We start from the raw sequence: 24,284 nt of genomic DNA on the forward strand, positions 1-24,284 counted from the left end.
TCTATCGGTTAGCTGGCTGTATATTCTAGAGATCGCCCTCCATCAATCGCCCAGGTTGTACATTATGTTAACAAAGTGTCAGTTGCTGGTTCTTCCGGCCATTCCACCCATTTCATCCGAATGGCCCGCTTAACCCTCTAGTACCACAAAAACTGCCCTTTTTCTGAATATGCACGTTTTAGGCACACTCAGGTACCTCGGCAACAATATCTTATTCTTATTCCAAGTGCTGAAATTCGTTCAGATTACATGCGTTTTCGATTGGACTTACTGCACACTAAAGTAAGAATGAAATATTGGGGCACCAGAGCTAGAGAAGAGGTTGATACTAGTTGTAGATTTTGTAAAAAACTTGAATGTACATAGACTTTGAAACACCTTGTTTTGTTCTGTACAGCCTTTGAAATGGTGAGACTAAAAAACATTTCACTACTCAGTACTACTAACACCCTCATGGGAAGAGAATTAATCTTGACCAGTTGTATGTGGGGTTCTAGTAATTCCTTAATGTTGGCAACGGTGCGATTAGTGAAAATAATTGAGTCCGCACTTCTTTTTTGTGTTGATGGTAAATGTGTGGTTGGGACAATTTGAGGCAGTTGTTGAGTCCATGTGTTTCTGCGCTTTATGTTTCTATGTTTGATGTGTTTATAGGATGTGATGGGTTTGTGGCCTTTGTCTAAGTAAAGAATATGTTTGTGGTTAAGGAACAGAAAAAGGAAAATAAATGTCTGATTTATGTAAATGTTTGTTTTTAAATGACATGTATTAATGTGAAATGTAATTGGTTGTAACTTAGTTTTGTAAAGATGCGTTTGCATCAAAAACAAAATTAAAAAAAAAAAACTGCCCTTTGGGGAGCCCCACAATGGATTGCAGGGTGAAGTCTTTAAAGACCCCTTCCTCATATAGGTCCCCCCAGGTGTACACTCATCTCTCCCAGTATCTCACGTTAGCGAGATTATTATTATCATTATGTATTGATTTATTAAGCGCCTTACGCCAAGGCGCTGTACATGGAACAACATGATAGATAAAACATGAACTATAAAACCGATGAAGCAGTTACAATATGAATCAAACAATAAAACAGTGAGAAGAGCAATTAACTGAAGGGGAAAGGGAGGAAAGAGGTGTGACAGGTTGGAGGAGGAGGGCAGGAAGAGGAAAGGGAGGGTAGAAGAGGAGAGGTAGGAGATGGAAGGGGAGAAAGAGGGGGAAAAGAGTGGGGAAGGGGGAAGAAGAAGGGGTGGGGTATTCAAGGAGGAGAATGGAGAAGGAAAGATTTAAGGGAAGTACGGAACGAAGTGAAGGTAGGGGAAGAACGGATAGCAAGAGGAAGGGAGTTCCAGTGTAGAGGTGCTAAGAGTTGGAAGGAGAGAAAACGGGAAGAGGCACAGGGGGGTGGGGGTGAAATGGTCAGCGGATCGAAGGGAACGGGAGGGGGAGTAGAAGGAGAGGAGGGAGGAGAGATAAGGGGGGGGCAAGACCATGGAGAGATTTGAAGACAAAGCAGAGAAAGCGAAATTTAAGTTGGGAGTGAAAAGGAAGCCAACCAAGGAAGGAAAGAGAGGAAGAGATGGAATCACGGGAGGTAAGGAGACAGAGGGTGCGGACAGCAGAGTGGTAGATGGATTTAAGAGGGGCAAGGTGGGAAGAAGGAAGTCCAAAGAGTAAAGAGGAGCAGTAGAAGAGACAGGAGAAGATGAGGGAGGAGATTAAGGGTTTAGTGGCGTGGAAAGTGATAGAGGGACGGATTTTCCAGATGTTGAAGAGGTGGAAGCGACAGGAACGAGAAGTCAGGGAGATGTGCTGGGAGAAGGAGAGAGAGGAGTCAAAGAGAACACCTACGTTACGAGCCTGAAGAGAGATAGGGAGGTTGGAGAGAGGGAAATGAATGAAAGGGGGAGGAGAGGGAGGTGGAAGAGAGTTAGAGGGAAAGAATAGGACTTCTGTCTTGTCGGTGTTGAGAGAGAGGAATCGGGAAGACATCCAGTCCTTGATGGCAGTAAGAGTTAAAGGTGGAGGTCCGTAGAAAAGGAGGAGAAGGAGAGGAAGAGTTGAGTGTCGTCGGCATAGAAGTGGTGGGAGATGCCAAACGAGGAGATGACAGGAGCAATGAGGGAGGTGTAAAGAGGGAAAAGGAAATGGCCAAGAACAGAGCCTTGGGGTATGCCATATTCAAGAGTATAGTTAGGGGAGGACCGGCTACCCCGGGAGACTGTAAAGGAGCGGGAAGAGAGGTAAGAAGATAACCAGTTGAGTACAGAGCCTTTGAAGCCAAAGGAGGAGAGAGTATGAAGGAGGAGTGGGTGATTGACAGTGTCAAAGGCTGCAGACAGATCAAGGAGAATAAGGATAGAGGATTGTTTAGCATGCCGAGCAGTGAGAAGGGAGTTCAGAATAGAGGCGAGAGCAGTTTCAGTGGAGTGTTTAGGACGAAAGCCTGATTGGAAGGGTGGAAGGAGAGAGGAATTAGTGACAAAGGATGAAAGTTGAGAGCAGGCAAGGCATTCGAGAAGCTTGGAGAGGAAAGGGAGAAGAGAGATAGGCCTGAAATTCGAGGTGAGACATGGGTCAGCAGAAGGTTTCTTTAGAATAGGGTTGATCGTAGCGTGTTTAAAGCAGAGGAGAAGGTAGCTGAGGATAGACAGATGTTGAAGAAGGAGGTGAGGTAGGGGACAGGAAGAGGGTCAATCTTAGGGATGAGAAGGGAAGGGAGATGGTCAGTATGGGCAGAAGTGGGGTGAGCGTTGGATAGAAAGGTGGAGACTTCAGAAGGGGAGACGGGAGAGAAGATGGACATGCAGGAGGGAGGGGGGAGTAGAAGAGAAATCAGAGGGGGGAGTGAGTATTTTTTGACGCAGGGGAACAATCTTAGAAGAGAAGAAGTTAGCGAAGTCAGAAGGAGAGAGTGAGGAATTGGAGGAGAGATCAGGAGTGGGAGTCCAGAGAGAGTTTGGAAGATACGGCGGGGGTGAGTCGCTTGAGATTGGAGCAGGCTAGAGAAGTAAGAGGATTTAGCTGAGGTCCGACAAGAGTCGTAGATGGTGTGATAGGAGAAGTAAGAGGTTTGGTTAGATAACGAGGGAGTTTTGAGCCATTGTCTTTCAAGACGTCTGAGAAGGCGCCTCAGAGAGGAGGTGAGGAGTGAGCCAAGGTTGAGAGGGTTTCCGGGTTGGGCGGAAGAAAGAAAGGGGGTAAAGGTGATCAAGGGAGGATGAAATAGAAGAAAGGGAGGAAAGGGCATCATTTGCCGATAAAAATGAGTAGTCATGGAGAGATAGGAGAAGGGAAGAGCAAGTGGCAGTAAAGACGGAGGGGTCAAAGTTGCGGAAGTCACGCCGTGAGTAAATTGGAGGGGAGGGGTTGGGAGATGAGGAGTGAGGGAGGAGAAAGGGAAAAAGAGAGCAATGCATGGTCAGAGTGATAGATAGGAAGGGTAGAGACAGGGGAATTGGGGTAGGAGGAGTTAAAGATGAGGTCAAGGGAGGAGCCAGAGGAGTGTGTAGGAGGGGAGAGGTAGGAGTCAAGTATAGGGGGGAGAAGGAAGATGAAGATTAAAATCTCCAAGTACTGACCGAGGAGAGGGGGAGGGAGGGATAAGCGAGAGGAGGTGATCTAGGTCTTCTTAGAAGGAAGAAAATGGACCAGATGGTCGATAGATAATCAGGAGAGAGATAGGGTTGGGAGAGGAGAAAGATTTGTAAAGGAATTCAAAGGAAGGGAGAAATGGAGAGGAGGGGGAGGAGATCAGTGCTGACCTTGCACACATCTGCAGCCAGCGGAACCTCCGGCGAGTAGGAGTGTTCTAAGTGCATAGTGTGTTGGTGTTTTTGTCCTATGCCAGACCTGCCTCCCCAGAGTCATCAGCATGGGCGTGTCCACCAGGGACCCGGGCGGGATCCAGATCAATTCCTTTAGTTGCACAGGGGCTACTAAATGTTGAAACAGTCTGGTTTCGGACGTAGCGTCATTCGATGGCCAGCAGGTAACGAAGCTAAGTTGGGCAGCCAGATAATATTTTTCTAAGTCTGGAAGCTGTATGCCTCCTGCTCTGTAAATTAGGGTGAGGGTGTAGAGGGATAGTTTGTGGCGCCCCACTCCCCAAAGGAAATCTCTGATCACTGTCTCCAATAATCGGAAAAAGGAAGCCCTAATGTAGTAGCACACATTGCCATTGGATTCTGACCTCAGGTAGGTCCTCTATACCTTTGTCTCTTAGGTCCGCCAGAGGGAACAAACAGGATTTTTGCGTACTCAAGTGAATCCCAGAGACCCTGGAGTAATTCTCTAGCACATCAAGCATGAAAGGTACATTCAGGTGCGGGTCCCTTACATATAGTAGGACATCGTCTATATAGAGCGAGATTATATGGCTTACACCGCCTACTCGTATTCCTGCATCTAAGATTTGCTTCCTGAAGTATATTGCAATTGGCTCCAGGCCCAGTATGTACAGCATGGGAAATAGTGGACATCCCTGTCTTGTGTCTCTACATATGTCCCAGGGCGCGGACAACACCCTCCCAGTTTTCACCCTGGCCATTGGATCAGTATATAAGACTGTCACCCATCTCAGAAATTTTCCAGCAAATTCCTTCAAGACTACCAGCAGCCACTCCCAATATATAGAGTCGAAAGCTTTGATTGCGTCTAATGACAGCAGTGCTAGAGGTTCTGTTACTGCCTCAGTTTGGGCCATAACATGCTGGAGTCTACAAAGGTTTGCGGTTGTGTTGCAACCTGGTATAAAGCCATTTTGGTCGCTATGTACCAGCTCACCCACCACTCTGGATAGTCTTTTGGCTAGTATAGAGGTCAATATCTTGATACCGTAATTGAGCATTGAGCGTGGGCGGTACGAATCGCATTCATCAAGAGGTTTCCTAGGTTTGGGTATCAGCACCAGTAGTGTTTCCCTCATGCTTTTCAGAAGTGTTCCTAGTTCGTATGCTTCTTTGTAGGCTTTGTGCAATAGTGGTCTGAGCGACGTCTCATATGTTTTATAGAATTCAGGGGGTAACCCGTCACTTCCCGGGGTCTTGCTAGTGGCCAGGGATCTTATTGCCTCACTGATGTCTTCCGTGGTGATCTCCGCTTCCAGGGTCTCGCGTTAGGAAGGGTCTAATGTGGGGAACCCAAATTCCTCTAGCGTGTTCCGAATTTCCTCCTGGGGCACTGGTGTGTCATGCGCATAGAGGTGGGTGTAGAATGACTTAAATGTGTCGTTGATTTCTTGTTGTGTTTGGTGGGTTGGGCCCTCGCTATCCTCGAGTACAGCCGTTGGGTGCCGGGGATGTTCCCTCTTGCAAAGCCATGCCAGTAAGTGACCTGGTTTATCCCCTTCCCTGTGTGCCCTAATGGATCTTGTGGCATAATCAAACTTGGCTAGCCTCTTCCATGCTATTTTACATTTGTGTCTTATCTGGGACAGTGATTCTTTCTCCTCTCTCGTCCCCAGGGCAGTGATCTCTTTCAGTCTTATTTCCTCTTCCCACCGTCCCAGTTCCTCACGCAGAGTTCTTCTCACACCCCCCGATTTTGTTATGGTTTCCCCACGTACTACTACTTTTAATACCTCCCATACTGTACTCCAGTGTTCCACGCTGCCCATGTTTTCTTCTATATATCGCTCTAAGCTGTCTCGGAGATCTTCCCTGAAGGCCTGATCTGTTAACGCTTCAGTAGGCATTTGCCAAAGCGGAAGAGGGGGTCTAGGCCCCGTGATCGTCCATTCCATTAATAGGGGTGAGTGGTCCGAAATCAACCTGCCCGGATATTGAACAGCCTCTATTTGGACGAGTTGGTCTCTACCTATAAACATATAGTCGATCCTGGTGTACAGGTTATGTGGCTAGGAGTAATAAGAGGCCAGGTAGAGTTCTCGCCAGACATCTATCAGATCTAATTGGTCTAGTGTTGTGTTCAATGCTAAGGAGGTCTCTGCTTTGCGGGTTAATGGCAGGGCGGACCTATCTAGGTCCAGGTCCCTTACACAGTTGAAATCTCCCCCCCCAAATAAAGAAACAACCTCAGTGTTGGGATATCTTGGCACTCATTTCTTCCAGGTGTGTAGTGATAGTGATTTGGTAAGTAGGAATTGACTATGCACACCTCAGTCTGTTCAAATATCTGCCATCAGGGTCCACTTCCACCTTTATCAGCCTAAAGGGGACATGTGGGCTCACCCACGTGAACACGCCTCTCGCGTACTTGGAGTATGCGGCACCATACCCTTGCCCGCCTCAGTCAATTTGGACAATGACTCTTTGGACAAGTGGGTTTCTTGAAGTAAGGCTATGGAAACTTTTTTTCCTATTCAGGTAGGATTTAACACTTCCTTCGGAGGTAGGCTCCCAAGCCCCTAACGTTCCATGTCAGGATTTTAGTCTGTGTGGCCATGTACTTTTGTTATTCAACCCCGGGGTCCCCCCGGTGTGATTCCGCCTTTCCCTCTGGGGAGCCGCAGTTCCTGGTACACCCTGTATATGGACCCACGAAAGCACCCTGCTCTGTGGAGACATGTGTAGCCATGTTGCCCCTCACCCCCCTCTTCTGGAGACTTTCTAACTAACACAACAACGTAAAGGAACAATATAACTGATAAGAGCAAAAAAGTGCTCCCAGCTACTACCACATTTCCGCAGCGCTCGAGTGCCCCCGCACCCTCTAGACCCGTCCGGGCCATTGGGCGCAAGTGTGGTGCAGGCAACAGGCCTGCACCTACCAATTTTAGGGGTGGATCCGTGAGCCCAGGTTGAATAGCCCTGTGGTCTCTCCACCCAATGTGGCATATTATAACATGTAAGCAGCAGGTTTTAAATGCCCATTGGTTGGCTTACCGTAGCGTCAACAAAATCCAAACATTCATGTGCCCTCTTCTCCCTCCCCATGTTCAGCATCATTCGAGTGACCGGATCTTCCCCTCCGGCTAAATTGTTGTGTTCTAGCCACATGCAGGCTGCTGCTGGAGTTTCGAAGAACACTGTCTTCCCTTTGTGGAGCATTGTCAGGCGAGACAGGTGCATGAACATGTATTTCAGATCGAGTTGCCTCAGCCGTGCTTTTTATCGGCACAAAGGAGTTCCTGGCGTGCTGTACTGCGGGCGTGTAGTCCGGGTAGATGGCGATCTTAGATGTGTCTCTTATGATTTCTCCCCCTTCCCTTGAGTCCCCGAGTATGACTTCTGTGTCTTGGAAGTTCAAGATTTTTGCGATCATAGGACGGCGGTGTGAGTCTGGTGGTGGCCTTTTTTAGTTTAGTTTATTATTTACATAGCGCACCATGCCCTGGGGCATCAGGGCACAAACAGACAAGAACATGCTCAACTTAGTTACAAGTACACGATAGGTGGGAAAATACAGACATCAACGATGTTACAGTAGGCGGGTATGTACAAGGCAGGGTCAAGGAACAATGAGGTAATAGGGTGCATGTTACCTACATAGTCATAGGGTTATAATATACAGTAATATACAGTGTGTCAGATCAGGTCAAGTGGCTCCAGTGTCATAGTGATGTGATGCGCACGAACTTCAATCACATAGTGAGTAAGCTCCAGGAGCAAAGGGTGGGAGTCAAGGGAGGTGCATCTAAAGGGTCATGCAGGTTAGAGTAGTTAGATGTCATTGGATCTCAGCCACCTGGTCAGGTTCTGCCTGAAGTTGGGAAAAGGCTGAGGTTCTCTGATGCCATGGGGGAGGGAGTTCCACAACTGCGCAGCCTTGATTGGGAAGCTATTTCCTCCTATAGTGGAGAGTTTGAAACGCGAACTTGGAGGCAGTTTGCGTTGGCTGTTCTTGTTGGTCTGGATGAGGTTCTTTTTGCAAAACCTGTCCACGAGGTAGGGTGGTGCTTTATTGTTGAGGCACTTGTGTGTGAGGGAAGCAATCTTGAGTTGAATTTTATCGAAGGTGTATAGCCATTTGTATTCTCTTCTTACAGAGGATATATGCACCTTTCTGTTAATCTTGAGTGCTGCTCTCAAGGCATTGTTCTGGAGGACTTGAATTTTGTGAATGGTCTGTTTATTTGCCCCAATGTAGAGTCTGTTACAATAATCCAGTTTGGATAGTATAAGGGCTCTGGCAGCTATGGCCTGCAGCACCTGACCATCCTTGGAGCCTTCGTCAGGGGTCTGTTGCTCAGCATTCAGGTTCGCATCTGCTTGCATCGGGGTGCGTGTCTTGGGTGCAGTGAAGGAATCCATTATTGTCAGCTTAGATTTGTTCTTACTGGGAGACATGACCAAGTAGCTTTCTTTGAGGGTTAGTCGGCAAACTCAAGTAGGCCCGCAGAAGCGTGATTCAGTGGGTCAAGACCAAGTAGCTGGGACTGTGATGCTGGAAATGCATCGGAGGGACAGGGCTTCCGTATCCTTGTCCTTTACTGCCTTTTTATCGTGTGTTCTGTCGTGATTTCCACGCCGGAGTTCATGTGGGACTCCTGGCGCTGCAGCTCTCTCCTTTGGTTTGGTGAACAGACCCATGGGATACCCTTACGGCACCCATGGGTGGGGGGGTACAACCCTGTGCCCCTAGTGTATGTCTTTGGGCACCTGTGGGTGGCCCGCAGAGCAGGGTATGGGCTTGTGGCAGCTCCATGCTGAATTTGACAGGTGCTCTGAGTATCCTCCATTTTGGGATACCCAGGCCCTGTCATTGGAATCAGTTGATTCCTGATGGAAAACAAGATGGCCCCTGTGGCCTCTTGCTTTCTATTACCTGTTACGTTGTTTTCCCAAAGTCCTGGGAAGCCCTGACTCTGTCCCTTCCCCCTGACTGGCTGTTGGGTGGAAGTTCCATATATGGTGTTGTTGTGAAGCCCAGTCCAGACTGGCTGGAGCCTTCCCAGTGACTGTATGTTGTGGGTACGCCCTGTGGGTGTTTGGTTTCTGGTATGAGAGACAAAGACTGAGACAGCCCTGCCCGAAACTGGCCTGAATGCAGTGTGTAGTGTTGAATGGCTGGGTACTTGTCCCAATCCACATTCCTTTTTGTGAGTGTCTGAGAGGGAGGAGGATGGCCTGAATGCACTGTGTGCCCTATTGGCTGGCTGACTGCATGAATGGCTGCTGCGTGTGACCCAGCAGTGTGTATGAGAGACAGGATAGTATATCTGGGGACCTCTCACCACTGGAAATTTTTCAAAAGCTGTGTCTACACTTGGAGTAACGAACTGCTGATCCTCGACCCCCAGCTGGAAGAAGAAGAGTTGCTGTTGCAATTGCTTCGTCCTGATCTGAAAGCTGCCGAATTCGTCAAGGACTTATCAGAGAGAGGACCTGGTAAGGCGCCCTCTTCCCGTGCTTCGAGGGACCATCGAGCACCGCTAACCTTCGCCGAAGCTCCCTGGAAGTCAGACCCTCGAAAGGCTGCTGACCCGAGACGGGACCGCTGAGGAGAACGAAGCAAAGCACCTGGACTTCGCCGCTGTCGAAGTCTATTGCCATCGACCAGGGTTCGCAGGTTTGTGTATCCGCTGGCGACCCGTCGAAGTTGTGCTGCCCAGCCGTGGAGACCACTTGACGCTGTGCCACCGCCGACCGGAGCCGCCCGCTCTTCTGCCTAAGAACATTTGAATCGAAGGACTCCCTTGTCCGCAACGTCGACCGCTTTGTCCCGCCAGAGAAAGTCGAGGACGACCAACGCACCGAGGAGAATCCGCCGGTGGGTTTCCCGCCACCCAAGGCCACAAAGACTTTGAAAACTGTACACCCTTGTTGGGCCACAGTTCTTCTGAAATTCTTTGCGGTCCTGAACAATACATCGCCGAGGTGCCTCGCACACCTCATCCTCGCAGGACGTCGCTGACAAGCACCGCCTGGATCGACGCCGTGGTCTCGGCACCCTCGAACTTCGAAGTTCACCATCTTCGACGCCTCTCGACGATCCATGGCTCCTGCTTTAAAGGGAGTCACTCAAGAAGGATCCTTCGACGCGTCTTCGAAGAACTCTACTCCACCAGGTACATTGGGGGGGGGGGGGTAAAACATTATAGGAGGAAATAAGACTATTGAACAATATATGCACTGGGCTTGTGCTATATATCTTTATTCGACAGGTTGCCCAGGTGGGGGGATCTCCACACAGAACTGTGTCTAGTGGTAGGGGCCAGAAATCTGCCTATTGTTTCAACCATCTTGCGTTCCTTCCTATCTCTATTGCTGGTTTCCTCGTTATTGATCTGTGTGACATTTTAACCATACAGTTGATGCACTTTAATGAGATTTGATAACATTGGTGGTACCACTGTAGAATTGTATATATTTATCATTGTTGATTTCCGAGTACAAAGTGCCCTATTGTGGTTGTGTACATACCTTTGAATATTAATTATATAAAGACTGTTTTCAGTAATACAGTGTGTGGACTTTCCTTTGTGGGGGTTTGGGGACTACACTGTACTTAAGAACCAGCCCGCATCACCTCCTGAGAAGCTAGGCCTTGATTGCTTGTCCATTGCTACCACTTGAGAATCTTGGCTGGGGTCCTCTGTGCCTCTCCTCTACCATATAGACAGCAGGAGTACAAACACCCCCCACCGGTATCTTCACAGTCGCCTTCGCCCGTTAGGGGCCAGCTATAAAGGGTGTAAGTGTTGGTGCGTAGATTTTCAGCCGCAGGGTTGACCCTGTGTATCGTTGCGGACACTGTGCAGGGGCGCCCAGTTCAGTCTCATGCAAGTATTTGATCATAGATCGTCGTGTGGGTCGGTGCGACTGGTGGACCGCGTTGATGTCGCTGTTCTTTTGTAGGTTCGGGGATCAGGTACCACTGTTAAGGCAGGTTAGCTCAGTTTATAAGCCAACCCATGTATATTGCCTCGTGGTGAGGTCGGCTCCCCCGGTGCCTTCCAACTGTGTGCCGCTTTGTCTTATCCCCTTTTGTGTCCTGCGTCCCGATATTGCGCCACACTCGGGTTGTTGTATGCCGTTGATATGGTTGCGCTTTTGCCCATCAGGGTGCTCCTATTGTCGGTAGGTATCCACTACAGTGGGTTCTTGTTCCTGCTTTGATGCTGCACAATAAAGCCCCTGCAGTTGGTCGCCCATTTATTGTACTTGCTCTTGTGCCTTTTGGCGCGTTTAGATAACTCTGCGGCCCCCAACCGTCAATGCCACACAACGTCAGCTGCCCAATAGAATTATCGACTCGCAGTGCCTTCTAGCCTTCTGCTGCCACGTTGTGACCCCTTGTGACTCCTTCCCCTCCTCCTGCACAGTTCATAGGTTGCTTTGCTCCACTGAATAGTGCAACGTTGCAAAGGTGGATGAGTTTCAGACTTTATAGTTACAGTGTGGATGTTGCCATCCACCGCCCTCCTCGCGGCACACCCCTGTATTTAGTTGCTGGGCTACAGGCTTTCAAATTACGTGCCTTCAAGGCTCGTCGCGCTCATGGGTCAGTGTCTATGAGGCTAACCCACCAGAGGAGGGTTCCCCATCTGCAGTCTGCTCTGGCCAGCAGTGTCAAAAGCCGCAGCGCGTAGCGCTTACCTTCGTCTACCAATGTGGAAGGCAGAGGAGTCCGCTCCCAGGCCGGTTATCTTTACGGTCTGTGTTGCAGCGCAATACGCCTCGTCTCCAATGCCAAGGGGTACCGCCCTGTGTACTTCAGCAGTGCGTGATCCGCTGTTCTGGCATTGTGTCCAAGTCAGTTTGCCATATTCCTCTCGTTCCTTCTTCCCCCATTGGGCTCCAGGAGCAAAGCCATCTGGACTTACAAACCTATGTGCTTCTTTGGGTGCATTCCTCCAGGCTACTCGTTAATGGCATATTTCCCCATTGCAAGGACCTTATCCGTGAGTTATTTGCCTGCAACGCCGTCTCCGCAGGGGATGGCGTAAATCAGGCTGCTGCCTGCGTGCCTTCCCCTTCCTTGGATTAGGTGCAGCAGGGGAATCCATGTCTCCGGGGGTGCACTTCCCCCATCCAGCAGTCTCGTTACGCAAGGAGGGCAGGTTTAGCTCTCAGGGGGTTCTTTCTGGGAAGTGCATCTCACACACCCAGGGAGCCGGTCCACAGCGTTATCGCTGTCTAGGGGGTATATGCCTCAATCCCCGAGTCCTCCAGCAAGAGCCTTCCGTGTGTCCAGTGTGCGTCTGCAGTGCACGTCCCCTCTAGGAGGGGGACGGCACTTCGCAGGCACCGGGGGGGGGGTTAGGGGAGCGACAACACCAAAGTCTGATTCCTCATCGGAGGTCCTCCTGGCAGGAGATATGCGGATAACGGCAAGTGAGGCAGCCTTGGATTTTCATGAGTCGCCTCCTCTTGGCGGGTTGCCCGCTCTGGAGTCTTCAAGCACTGGTGACAGGCGCCATTTTGTGTGCCGAGGAGGTGTCATTTTCAGGCGCTTGTTTTGGTGGGTCAGTGGCTCCGATTATTTGCAGGATCAGTATCAGGGATGAGAGGAAGGGTTTGCCTTCCCTCCGCTGCGGTTGTTTACTCTTTCTTTTGCTTTAATCTGCTGTTGTAGGATCATTATCAGGATCACGGGCGGGAGCTCCGCAAGGCAGTGTCTTCACGACATGCGCTCAGGCCACACCCCCAAAAGCACTTCCTAAAAGGCAGATTGATGAGGTTTACTTTAAAAATATTGTTTTCAAATCCGATTTGGGACGTGCTGTGAGAGGCTGTGTGTGTTGATTTTCCGGGGTCTGCATTAACTGACGTTATGACGTGGGTAATGACTGGGCGCGTTAGGCTACGCTGCCCACTTACGTCATGAAAATAGGTGGAGCATATAGTTTGGAATAGTGATGTCAACTTCAGAGGCGCGTGATGTGATTTAATGCTGCGAGGGAACTTGGGGCATTGCAGTAACGGATAAGATTAGCACAAGATGGCCGCGTATAACTCTGTATCGCATGTGTAAAAGTGAGGAAAACAAAGGAAAGATGCACAATAACATTTTTTACTATCGATCACAGCATGCTTAAAAATACATGGCCGAACGCTCGGGACAATAACATTTTTGAGCCACTTTCCCTTTAAGCTTCTTTTCTTGCGATGCAGGTCAGTTTCCAGTTTTCACCAGGAGACCAATTTGTTATCCGTGAAGTAATGCAGGTTACGTTACCAGCAGTCGCTTTATTCAAGCTACATTAGGTTACTTTACGATGACTCAGTATGAACCACTGGCTCCCATCACCCAGGCAATGCCCCTCCAACTTCCTGAGCGTGGAACCTTTACACAGAACAATCTCCCACTCATACAGCAACATTCTCTCTTACATCAAATTCCACACATACCATCCAGGAACATTGCTAAACGTCTCCCTTCCTTTCCAGGCTACACCACATACCATCCAACACTATGCAACAGAATACAATAAGTAATTCAAGGGCAGCAGGCCCTATTGGTCCTAAACTAGTGTTATTCAGTTTCAAGAATCACCTAGTTAGACCAACACGGTTACAAGTATTGACCTTGCAAAATATGTAACTTTCTTCTGTTAAGCATGGATACAGTTACACCACCATTATCACTTTGTAGAACACAGTTCAGACATAGTAAAACAACTCATACATTTCAGAGAGGCAATCAGATACTCCTGGACAAGTAAGAACCTAGGTAACTATTTTTAGAAGTACACAAACTCAAAGATAATTACAACCCAAAATTACAGATTTAGAAGAGCAGAAGCTATTCAAGGTCAGTATAACCTATTGGTATATAAGCTCCCACACTATTTCTCATACAGCAATAGGCATAACCAATTATACTTTTCAGAAGTGTAGGATACAATTTGAAGATCAGTAAGAACTCTAGCAGACTTAAGAAAGGCAATCGGCAGTTCAAGGCAAGTAAAGACATTTTTCGGAAGAGTATCATGCAACTCTAAGATAAGAAACAACTCAGACTATTTTAGAAATGCACTAAAAGCAGAAAAGGGCAAGCACAACCCAATAGTACACTTTTACAATGGCACATGGCTATCTATTCAAGGTGGGTAAATCATTGGTAAGATTCAGTTTTTAAATGATAAAACAATACCAACTTAATTACTTTTTTTTATAAGAGTGAAACACTATTTCAAAGTACACCAACGAAAGTAAGTACTTTCTGCTCTTGTTATAATTCGGTGTACACTAGTTATAATTTCAAGATAGAAGCCATATCTAAGTATCAGATTCAGGGTTAGTAAAATGTGTTCAGGCACTTCACAGAAGGCTTCCTTTTAGCGTTCCAGTGTTTGACATGGGCGAACTCCCAAACACTCGAAGCACCGACTCAGCCACACAGGATCGACACAAGACTTAAGGTAGTAAGTATTACCCAAGCCAACACATTACCTCAGCAAAGAAGAGGAGCTTGGAGATGGTCATCGTCCCAAGGCAGCAGCACAGGAGCTGGTGCCTGGAGTCAAGGTCTGGTGACTGAAGAAACGGGACACTGGATGGGAACCGCCATCAGCAGTCAACAGAAGAGGCACGCAACAAAGGATTCTTCAAGACCTCTAACAGCTCTGCAGATTTGGCGCCGTTTTACAGGTACCTGATGAAGAACTATTATAGTTGGTCGAATTCTCTTCATTCTCTTTGTCCAACACTCTGGTGAGGGGACTGCAAGGATTCAAATTGTTTCTCTGGAGGTCCAGCAGGAGTCCACCAACGTTTCGGAGAGATTCGGACTTCAGAAGACTGTACACTGCACACTGGCTAAAGGTGCCCCGGTATTGGCGGGTTTCAGCCCAGCAATGTGGCAGCACGTTGAGAGAGGGCTCTAAATGCAGGTCTTCCTAGAACTAGTGCGTTTCACCAGCTGCTGGGTAGGAGTCTTTGGGACCCCAAGGTCGACTGGAAAGAAGGGTTAAAACAGGCTCCGGTTACACAACAGTCTCTCCCGTCGCTGCAATCAGTTACAGCTGTCTTTTCTCCATCTTCCTCTTTGGATTTGGTTCCAGTAGTTGACTTGTCAGCAGCTTTCAGAATCAGACTATTTATCGGGAACCCAGGCACAACTTCTGCAAACTCTCCCAGCAGTTTACAGAAAGGGTCGGCTGGCTGTCCAATCAGGACAGACATTTTCTCAGTAGGAACTGGTTACTTTGAGGCAGACAAAGGGCTACAGAGTAGAAACACTGTCACCGGCCATTAGAGTTAGCTTGCCATTGGATCAAAAATGTTACTATGTTGTTGAGAAAGAGGATACCATGCTTCTCCACAGCACTCCACATAAGGTGGGGTGGGCTGGGCTGGGCTGGTTTGCTATATACAACGCATAGGGGATGGCCATCCCATTCTACCTTTGGGAACAGTAGTTAAGTACAGTTAGTAGTTAAGTACAGTAGTTTAAGTACATTAAGAGAAATAAAAAAGGACAAAGGCAACCCAGCAACACTGCCCATAAGGAGCTGTGTGCTGCCATAGTAAAATCCAGTCAGCCCAAATGTTATAGGGTACCATAAATCCATAAATACACCACAGAGAGACATAAAAAGGTCAACCATAAGTCATTTAAAAAAAGTAAAACGATATGGTGAGAGGGGAAAAAAGATTCCCACTCACACAGAAACAAGGGAAAATAATCACTAAGTCCAGCAACAAGTTCTGGGCTTGACACAGGTAAGGAAGATGTATCACTAATATGAAAACCTTACCTAACAGTGTATGAGAGTCTGGTGTGCATGCTTGCATGAGACCCACAGTGGTCCCCGATTAGACCACTGCTGGTGTGCATGTGTGGGGCAGACCTTGCCGTTGGAGGGCTGAGTCTGAGCACTCACCTGACTTTGGATAAAAAGAGGAGTCCTACAGCCATGCCCCAGATATTCTGGAAGAAATCCTGCAAGGAGTCAAGTATCCTGCGTTGCTGAAGACAAGTGAAGAGATTGTGGGCCCGTCTGAAAAAGGGCTGCTAATTAATTTCCGATGCTGTCCTGGAAGAGCCCTGTCTGGCAAGAGAACCAAGTCCTTCAGTGGAGCTTCGACGCTGTGAGTGGAGGGAACAGCCATTCCAGATGTCTGCTTGGTGTCCTGCCAATCTGTGGCTGACCACCTTGAGGTTTGGCGCTACCGCGCTGCAGACATCACAGTTGCGCGTTTTGGCCCGTAATTTTGGAGACTGCCAGCGTTTCATACATCTCTGCCAAATTTCAGCGTTCCAACATCCAATGGACCCGAGATACAAGGCTTCGACCACAACAACTGTGTTCTCCTGTTGCGCTGCAACGGTGGCAACCACCAGAAACTGCTTTCCCGCATCCAGGCATGTGCTGAGAGGAGGCCTGCACCCGAGTGAACTGTATTCTTCAACTGGAACATATTACACTAGCATCTGTGGCCAACCGGGATTCACTCGAACCTGCAACTCCTGGGCACAGAGGTCCAGAAGAAATGGTGGGAAACGCGACCGACGACCCACTGAAGACCTGCCAAGTCCCAAGAGAAACCGGAGTACGGGGTGAGTTACAGTGGTATTTACCTGAGCCCCATATCGCCCCTTTTAAAAGTTTGATAACTTTTGAAACGTTTATAATAGTTTGGCTTTGCCACTGCTTGTTCGCGCAAGCACTCAAAGCTGGGGACAGTTTTATTCATTAGAATTATACTTATCTCACTTCTGTAACTGTTTTTCCATCCACAAAACACTCCTGCTAACTTTTTTCTGCCTTACAAAACTACTTAGAACTTTGTAAACTTTCAGGGCACAAGGCCCCAGTCAAGTTAGGGCTGGACTTCTAAAGTTAGAGTTGTTACTCTCGTGGATCACCATTACAAATCTAAGCATGCTTTTCCTTTCTGTATTGTGGATTGTGGGTATTGTGGTTTTATTGCACTGGCTACTGGGAATGTAGTTATGTATTTTATTAGTTTATGTGATATTACTACCTGCTTATAATCATTTTATAGTGTTTGCTTGACCATAATATAGTTTAGTTTAGTTTAGTTTATTCATTTGTATTGCGCACCAGACCCGAGGGTATGAGGGCGCATGAGCAGCAAGGTGATTCAAAGCTTGGTTACAGGATGCTTATACTTAACATTACATAATTATACATTACATTACATAATTACAGTGTGACGATGTAGGAACATGTGTACAGTTTGGCAGGAGAGAATGCAGTAGATGTATTTAAAGAATTACAAATATATACAAGTTTAGTATTACAAATTTACAGATTCTCTTAAAGCATGCAACGCGGAGAGCAGCCGTGTGGTGTTAGAGGTGTTAGTGGTTCGTGATCTTTAACCAATGGATGTAGTTGCGTCTAAATAGTGTTTTTATTAACTACTTGTCTAATTGTAATCCTTGATTACTTGGCTTGTGAACTCATTGTGGACCCTTGACCAGGCTCACCCCTTCCTGAGACAGCTTTGACCACTCTCCATGCTACCTTGATTGGTTTGGCTACAGCTCCCAGAGTTGTCCCTGTTTACTAACTAGGCTGGCATCCTATACATCTGTCCACCAGTCCAGAGTATAGAAATCCAGTCCTCACACCATAACAGGAATTTCCTGACTTGGCTAGGCAGGAAGAAGGTGGCAGGATAAGATGGCCACGGAAAAAACGAAAAACCTCTTGGTACTGCCATGTTGGGACACTAGGCACTGGTAGTAGCCAAATCTGGTAAACGTCTTAAGGCTAACAAAAAGTACAGTTAAAATCATCACAAAGTAACTGCTATCACCAGTTCGTCCTTCGGTACATCGAAAGTAACCAAAAAATCCCTTTAGTGTAGTATAGGCTCACACAAAAGAAACCCTGTTGCAATGCAATGAAAGATGTAATGTGCTATGATAAAAAAGTTACCCAAAAAATAGCATGTAAAAAGAAAGGGAAACAATTTCCCAGTACTGACAGCCTTAAGGACTGGTCAGTTTCCCCATAACAATGAGCAAAAGTGCAGTGGAATGAAGCTGAAGGCTTCACTTCACTGGAAAAAGGTAGGACAGAAGCAAAACGTTTGGGGGTCAATAGAAATGGAGGAAAAGTTGCTAAAAATAAGCATGTCACTACAGAAACCGTGCACCGTATACATCCGAGGGTGAGGCCGAAACCACATAATGGGATACATCACCCATTCATCCCCAAGACTTGAGCAAAATCATCCAAAAAAAATCATGCAAAGTTCAGGAGGAAACTGTCAACTACCCTCTAGAAAAGGAATCCCCAGTTTAATCTGAACATTTTCCAAAACCAATTACCAAAGTGAACATCTAAACCGACCTGCTCAGTGCACACGTAACAGCTCATTTCATGCTAAGGTTGCGGTCATCTCTCATGACAAGTGCCCTGAAGCATTACCTAGCCACAAACAAATCCCAAAAGCCAAAGAAGCAGAGAGCTTGTGGCGCACAAGAACCCTTACCCTGAACGTTAGTCTTGTTCTTGCATTTTTCTTTGAATCCCACGATTATCTTTTTCATGAGCTCGTCAATGCTGGCATTGGATGGTGCACATACGAGAACTCGGTTACGTTTGTTCTTCACATTCGTACTCTGGGCTCGGGCCTCATTGTTGGAATTCTGCAAGGTTTGAAATAAAATAAAGTTATTGTTTCAGCAGGCAGGAGTTCCTGATGAATGGTTCAAAAGTGGCCTACATGGGTAGGGCAGAAGGGGTGAATCCAGGTATTTAAAAGCACATCAGTAGAGGGTAACAGCAATTTAAAGAATGTATAAGTAATGCAATAAAAATAACTCCACATCAAAAGGTGCAAATAAAGGGATCACAAGAAATTGTGGGGCATTGTAAGGAAAGGTTACTAGGAATTTGGAAATAAACTTAATCTTTCCAGGCCCTGCAGATTATTATTCAAAGAGATGCATTTACCTGCTTGTAACAACATTTCAGAGGGGCATGCCTAAAACATGTGGACAAGTATCAACACTGCAAAGTTTGCTTTGTGCAAGTGGAGTCAGGGGCCCTCAATGCATCCACACAGTATAGCACACAATTACATTTAGGCAGTCCGTTATTAAAAAAAGAAAAAAGCGCCAACGTCACCGGATGTTGTATGTAGGACGCACGATGCCGGTAGCCTCAGTTGTAGTTTTTTCTCAGAAATGTGGCACCAATCTTTTGACAGTATGACCACAGAAAGCCTTGCGGAAACGTAAGCTGCAATCGCATAAGAAATTCTGTAGAGGGGCAGGCTGGGCGGGTGCGATGAGTAATACGTCGGAGGAACATCCCATCGAAAGAACGTTACCAGGTAAGAAAGTAACTTGTTCTTCGAGGGGATTGTGTCCTCCGACGTATTCCACATCTATGACAGACTCCCAAAGCAGTACCAATGTATTGAGGTGGGAAAATAATTTAGAATATTAGAATGCCCAATCAAATTGCAGAATGAGGACCGCCTTGCCAAAGGCCAAATCTTGCCCATGGATAGGATCCAGGGAATAGTGTTTTACAAAAGTATGGACAGAGGCCCATGGGGCTGCTTCACAAATATTACGAATGGGAACACCCTTCTGGAGAGCAGGGGAGGCAGCCACACCCCTAGTAGAATGAACCCGTAAGCCGACCGGAGGGTCCTTACCCGCCAGACAGTAGCATTCAGAGATTGTCAAGATGATCCAACGGGACAAGGTCTACTTAGAAACAGCTTGACCCAAACGCCTTCCAGGGTATCCTACAAATAGCTGATCGTCCACTCTGACCCGGGACATGCGTGAGATGTAGAAACTTAAAGCTCTCCTAGGATCCAACCTATGGAGCCTCTCCTCTTCCTTACCAGGATGCGGAGGAGGCTAGAACGCCAGAAGAAAAACCTTCTGGCTCAAATGAAATTCCGACACAACCTTCGGAAGAAAAGAAGGACGAACCCCAAGGACAACCCTGTCCTTATGGAGCACCGTGAAAGGTGGCTTGGCGGATAGTGCCTGCAACTCACTCTGTGAGCGGAAGTAACCACAACTAAAAATACAGTCTTAAAGGACAACAGTCTCAATGGACAAGAATGTAAGGGCTCAAACGGAGCTCCCATCAGGAACTTTAAAGCTAAGTTCAAATCCCAACCTGGCACCTGGAAAGGTGACGGAGGAAACACAGTTTCAAAATCAAAGGAATCATAGAATAAGAAAACTCCTCAGATGACTGCTTAAATATAGACAGCGCCGCCAGGTAACCCTTAATGGTACCCACTTGCAGGCCCTTACGGGCTAATGAAAGCAAAAAAACAGAGAACCACAGGAATTGAACACTGAAAAGGATCCACATTCTGTACCCTGCACCAGTCGCAGAACTTTCTCCAACAGCAATGGTAGAGGGATTTTGTTGCGGGCCTTCTGGCCTAAAGCAACACCTCCATCACATCTTCACAGAGGTCCCAATCCTTATACCTCAGCCTTTCAGATGCCAAACATGAGGCTGAGAGACTAGACCTCTGGATGGAGAACCCAACCCCCCTCCCATGAGAGCAGATCGTCTCGGTCGGGAAGACGGCGTGGAGGGCAGATGGACATGTCGAAAAGGTCAGGGTACCACGCTCTCCAGGCCCACGCCGGAGCAATGAGGATCATTCGGGAACCGAACCTCTGCAACACTTGCAGAATGACGGGGACTGGAGGAAACGCGTACAGCAGTGGGAAGGACCACTCCACTACGAACGCATTTCTAAGGCTCCTCTTGGCGGAAATTTCTGCGAGCAGAACCTTTTGCCCTTCCGGTTGACACTGGTGGCAAAGAGATCCATTTGTGGGGTCCCCCAAAGGGCGAAGATCTCCAAAAGAACTCCCTGAGCCAGCTCCCACTTGTGAGAGACTCTGCTCTGCCTGCTCAGAGCGTCCACCGCTGCGTTTTTGTCTCTGGCCAGATGAACTGCCGAGATTGAAATTTCCTGCTGGATGACCCAAAACCAGAGCTGCATCTCCTCTCTGCACAGTGGGAGAGACCCTGCCCCCCCCCCTTTTTGTTGAGGTAGTGCATGGCCACTGTATTGTCTGTCATAATGAGGACACTCTTCCCCCGCACAGGCGGTAGAAAAGCCTTCAGGGCTAACCTGACGGCCCTCAGCTCCAACAAATTGATATTGAGTCTGGACTCCGACGGAGACCAACGACCGCTGACTGAACTCGTTGGCATGAGCTCCCCATCCCGTGAGGGATGCGTCCGTCACGATCGTTACCTCCGGCCAGGGTAGCCAAAACAGAGCCCCCTTCATCAGATTGCCTTCGACAGCCCACCAAAGAAGATCCTGGGCGACCGAGGGCAGCACCAGAACAGGATCCGACATCCTGCCGGAGGACTGCGACCATTGGATCTTGAGAGCCCACTGCAGAGATCTCATCCGCATCCTGGCCTCTGGCGCCAGTAGAATGCAGGATGCCATGAGGCCGAGCAACCTCAAGAACTCGAATGCCAGGAGACTCTGGGCCTGTTCAAACCTGTCCACCATCTGCAGAATGTGATAAGCCCTCACTTGGGGAGGCCAACATTGCCCCAGGGATGGGTCGAGCACTGCTCCGATGTACTGGAGCCGCTGGGTAGGTGTTAAATGACACTTCTTTAAGTTGAGGGAGAAGCCCAGCTTGTGAAGGGAGTGGTAGGTGACCGACAGACGGGAATATGTCCAGCCGCCAAAGATACACAATTCCACAGAGTGAGTGAATCTTGCCAAGGAACAAACGAAGTTTGCTGCCTTTAAAGCCATACCCCCAGATGAAAATACTTTCTTCGCCCAACCGTCAAAGCGCTTGTCGTCCCTTTCCGGAGGGATGGTAGGGTACGCAGCCTACTTAGCTGGGGCCGTAGCCGCCTGCACCACCATACTCTACGGATTGGGGTATGTAGACACGTAACTGGGGTCGCCACTGGCTGGATGGTATTTTTTCGGTAGCTACTTATTCACTGCCGGGAGACTCTCTGGAGCAGTCCAAGCCGCCGCCGCCACCCTTCTCTGTAAGGCCATATGAAATGGCAGCACCGTGTCAGTGGGTGGACTCTGATCCAATATATCTGTCAGGTCATCCTGGAGAAAATCCACAGGGGGAGCAGACCACCCCAAGTACTCTGTCACCCTCGACATAAGACGCCTGTACGAAGACTCAGCGTGTGTACCAGGCTCCGGCCTGCGAAACTCAACCTCCAAGGTGGTGTCCGGACCACTGGCATCATGCAAGGATTGACGCAGGTCTTCCATCTGGCTATGACCAGACAACAGGTCATCAGGAACATCAGGAGGTACAAGCCCCTCCTCATCTGACCCGTCTTCCACCTCTGAGATCTAATCCAAAGGCTGGAATAAATTCCTGGATGAAGGTACAGAAAAAGGCTCAAACACAGGCCTCACTGGTTTACTCGGGGCCTTCCGCGGAGGTTCCACGGCCCTCCGGGGCACCTCCGGTAAAGCCTCTTCAAAAGGCATCGATGAAATCGGCGTCGACATCGAGCGAGGCGCCAACGACTTCGACAACGGCTTTGAGGCTGGAGCCCAGAGCGCGTCCTTCGATGGCCTTGGCGCCGACGGCTTCCTCGGAGCCTCGAGAGAGAGAGCCCCTCGACGGACATTGCGCTGATAGCGTCGATGGCTTCTTAAAAGGCCTCACAGGCTCCAACGGTCTCGAGGGCGTCGAGGACCGGTACCTGGACCTGGCACGGCTATGGCAATCAACCTTGTCCGATCGGGACCTCGACCGCTCCCGCAGATCACGCCGACAGCCCGAGTCTGGAGGCGTTCGAACGGTGGCCCTAGCGCATTCCTTGCCAGCTTCTCTCGAAGGCGCGGATGGGCCGGTGCCCTGCGATTCAAAAATCACCATAGTCTCCTTGCGAAATGCGTCCCATTCCGCCGGTGATGAATGCTTGTTGTCTGGTGGAGTCCTCGGACAAGGAAGGTCGACCGGTGACGACGCTTCCGAGAGTGCCTAGAAGGGGCAGAGGAATGGCGGTACCCACTCTGAGAATGAGACGCCCTGGACTTATGCCGACAGGGAGAGTCGCCCCTCGAATCGTCGGTCGAAAGCCCAGTGGATTTCGAGTTAAGGGGCTTGGAAACCCTACCTACAGATAACTACTTCTTCCGCTCCCGCAAAGCCTTCAACGTCAAGGACTGGCATTCATCGGTGGCATGGCTCTCGCCGAGGCACCAAAGGCAGACGTTGTGCGGGTCCGTCAGGGACATCTTGGAACGACAGTCCCGACACTTCTTGAAGCCCGACCGCGGGGTAAAAGACGACAAAGGCATTTTTCACAATTATCAAGTTAGAAGAACCGATTCAACAGGAGAAGAACGGAGGCGCACCGAGATTCCGAAGCAAACACGTTCGCGGAAAAACAGAACTGAGGCTATGGGCGTCGTGCGTCCTACATATAACATCCGGTGACGTCAGCGCTTGACGGAGGCCCTCGAGGGACAGCGTATCGACGTCATTGACGCAGAAATGTTTTCCAATGCAGCACAGCTGTGGTTATTACTGTCATAGATGTGGAATACGTCGGAGGACACAATCTAATCGAAACATTAATCTAACCGGTAGCATATCACACAACACTCATACAAATATATACAGTCACTATATTTTCACTTAATAAACATCTGATAACGTAATCAAGCAAAGCAAGTACGTTAGATGCAGTAAATGGTGGGAACCAAATCACAATGCCCTGACTTGTGAAGTCCAAACCCTAAAATGAATGGGGCCTTGTACCCAAAAGTCACAGGGTTCAAAACAGTGCATCTCACTGTTTTTTTTAGAAATAATACAATTGTGGTGGTGATAATTCCTAACTATTTCCAAGTTATTCAACAATTTAACAAAAGGAAAGGTACCTGTTCTCCTTGCTTCCAGACCCAACCCAAACCCAGAAGGAAAACTGATGTTTACGTACGTATCCCCAGACTCAGATTATTCTTCCAGTCGGCTGGTAATGCAAGATGCAAGCCCTGTTGGTGAAGGAATGCAGAATACAATGATAAAGACCTCCTTCGGACACTTCACTGGAAGGAGGAAGGAGAGTTACAGCGACAATCCCCTTTTGCAGGTGATGAGGCATCTTTACAGTCGTCTAAGCAGCTGCTCCAGGACAGGTCCCTGTGAAGGGGGGGGGGGGTGGGAGGGGGAGCAAAAATTCAGGGAGAAGGCGACTTGGGAGTCCAGTGACCTCCGTGATAGGAGGTGGAATCAGAACGCGGAAAGAAGAAAAAGATAATAAGGTCACTGGACTAGAATCAGCTGAGAGTGGCAGAAGTGGAAGAACTAGGGAAGACCAGAGACTCTGGAGAAGAGGACTGTCCACAACATAGTGGCTACATAAAAAGCACGCACTTTCTACTTGTGCTATATTGGGGAAATAAGGACCCATAGAGCAAAATGGACTGATGCCAATA

The 24,284-nt window shown here is 48.3% G+C and overlaps 1 protein-coding gene across 1 annotated transcript in view; it reads right to left on the reverse strand.

The window, feature by feature from the left end:
- Positions 1-24,284, reverse strand: part of SETX (senataxin) — a 1,477,926-nt gene that overhangs the window by 566,148 nt on the left and 887,494 nt on the right. Inside the window, exon 14 of the mRNA XM_069609306.1 lies at positions 18,321-18,477. Coding sequence (XP_069465407.1) covers positions 18,321-18,477 — 157 coding nt within the window. The remainder of the gene's footprint in view (positions 1-18,320; positions 18,478-24,284) is intronic.

This window comes from Ambystoma mexicanum, chromosome 8, assembly GCF_040938575.1.
Source record: "Ambystoma mexicanum isolate Mex_15411 chromosome 8, UKY_AmexF1_1, whole genome shotgun sequence".
NCBI lineage: Eukaryota > Metazoa > Chordata > Amphibia > Caudata > Ambystomatidae > Ambystoma > Ambystoma mexicanum.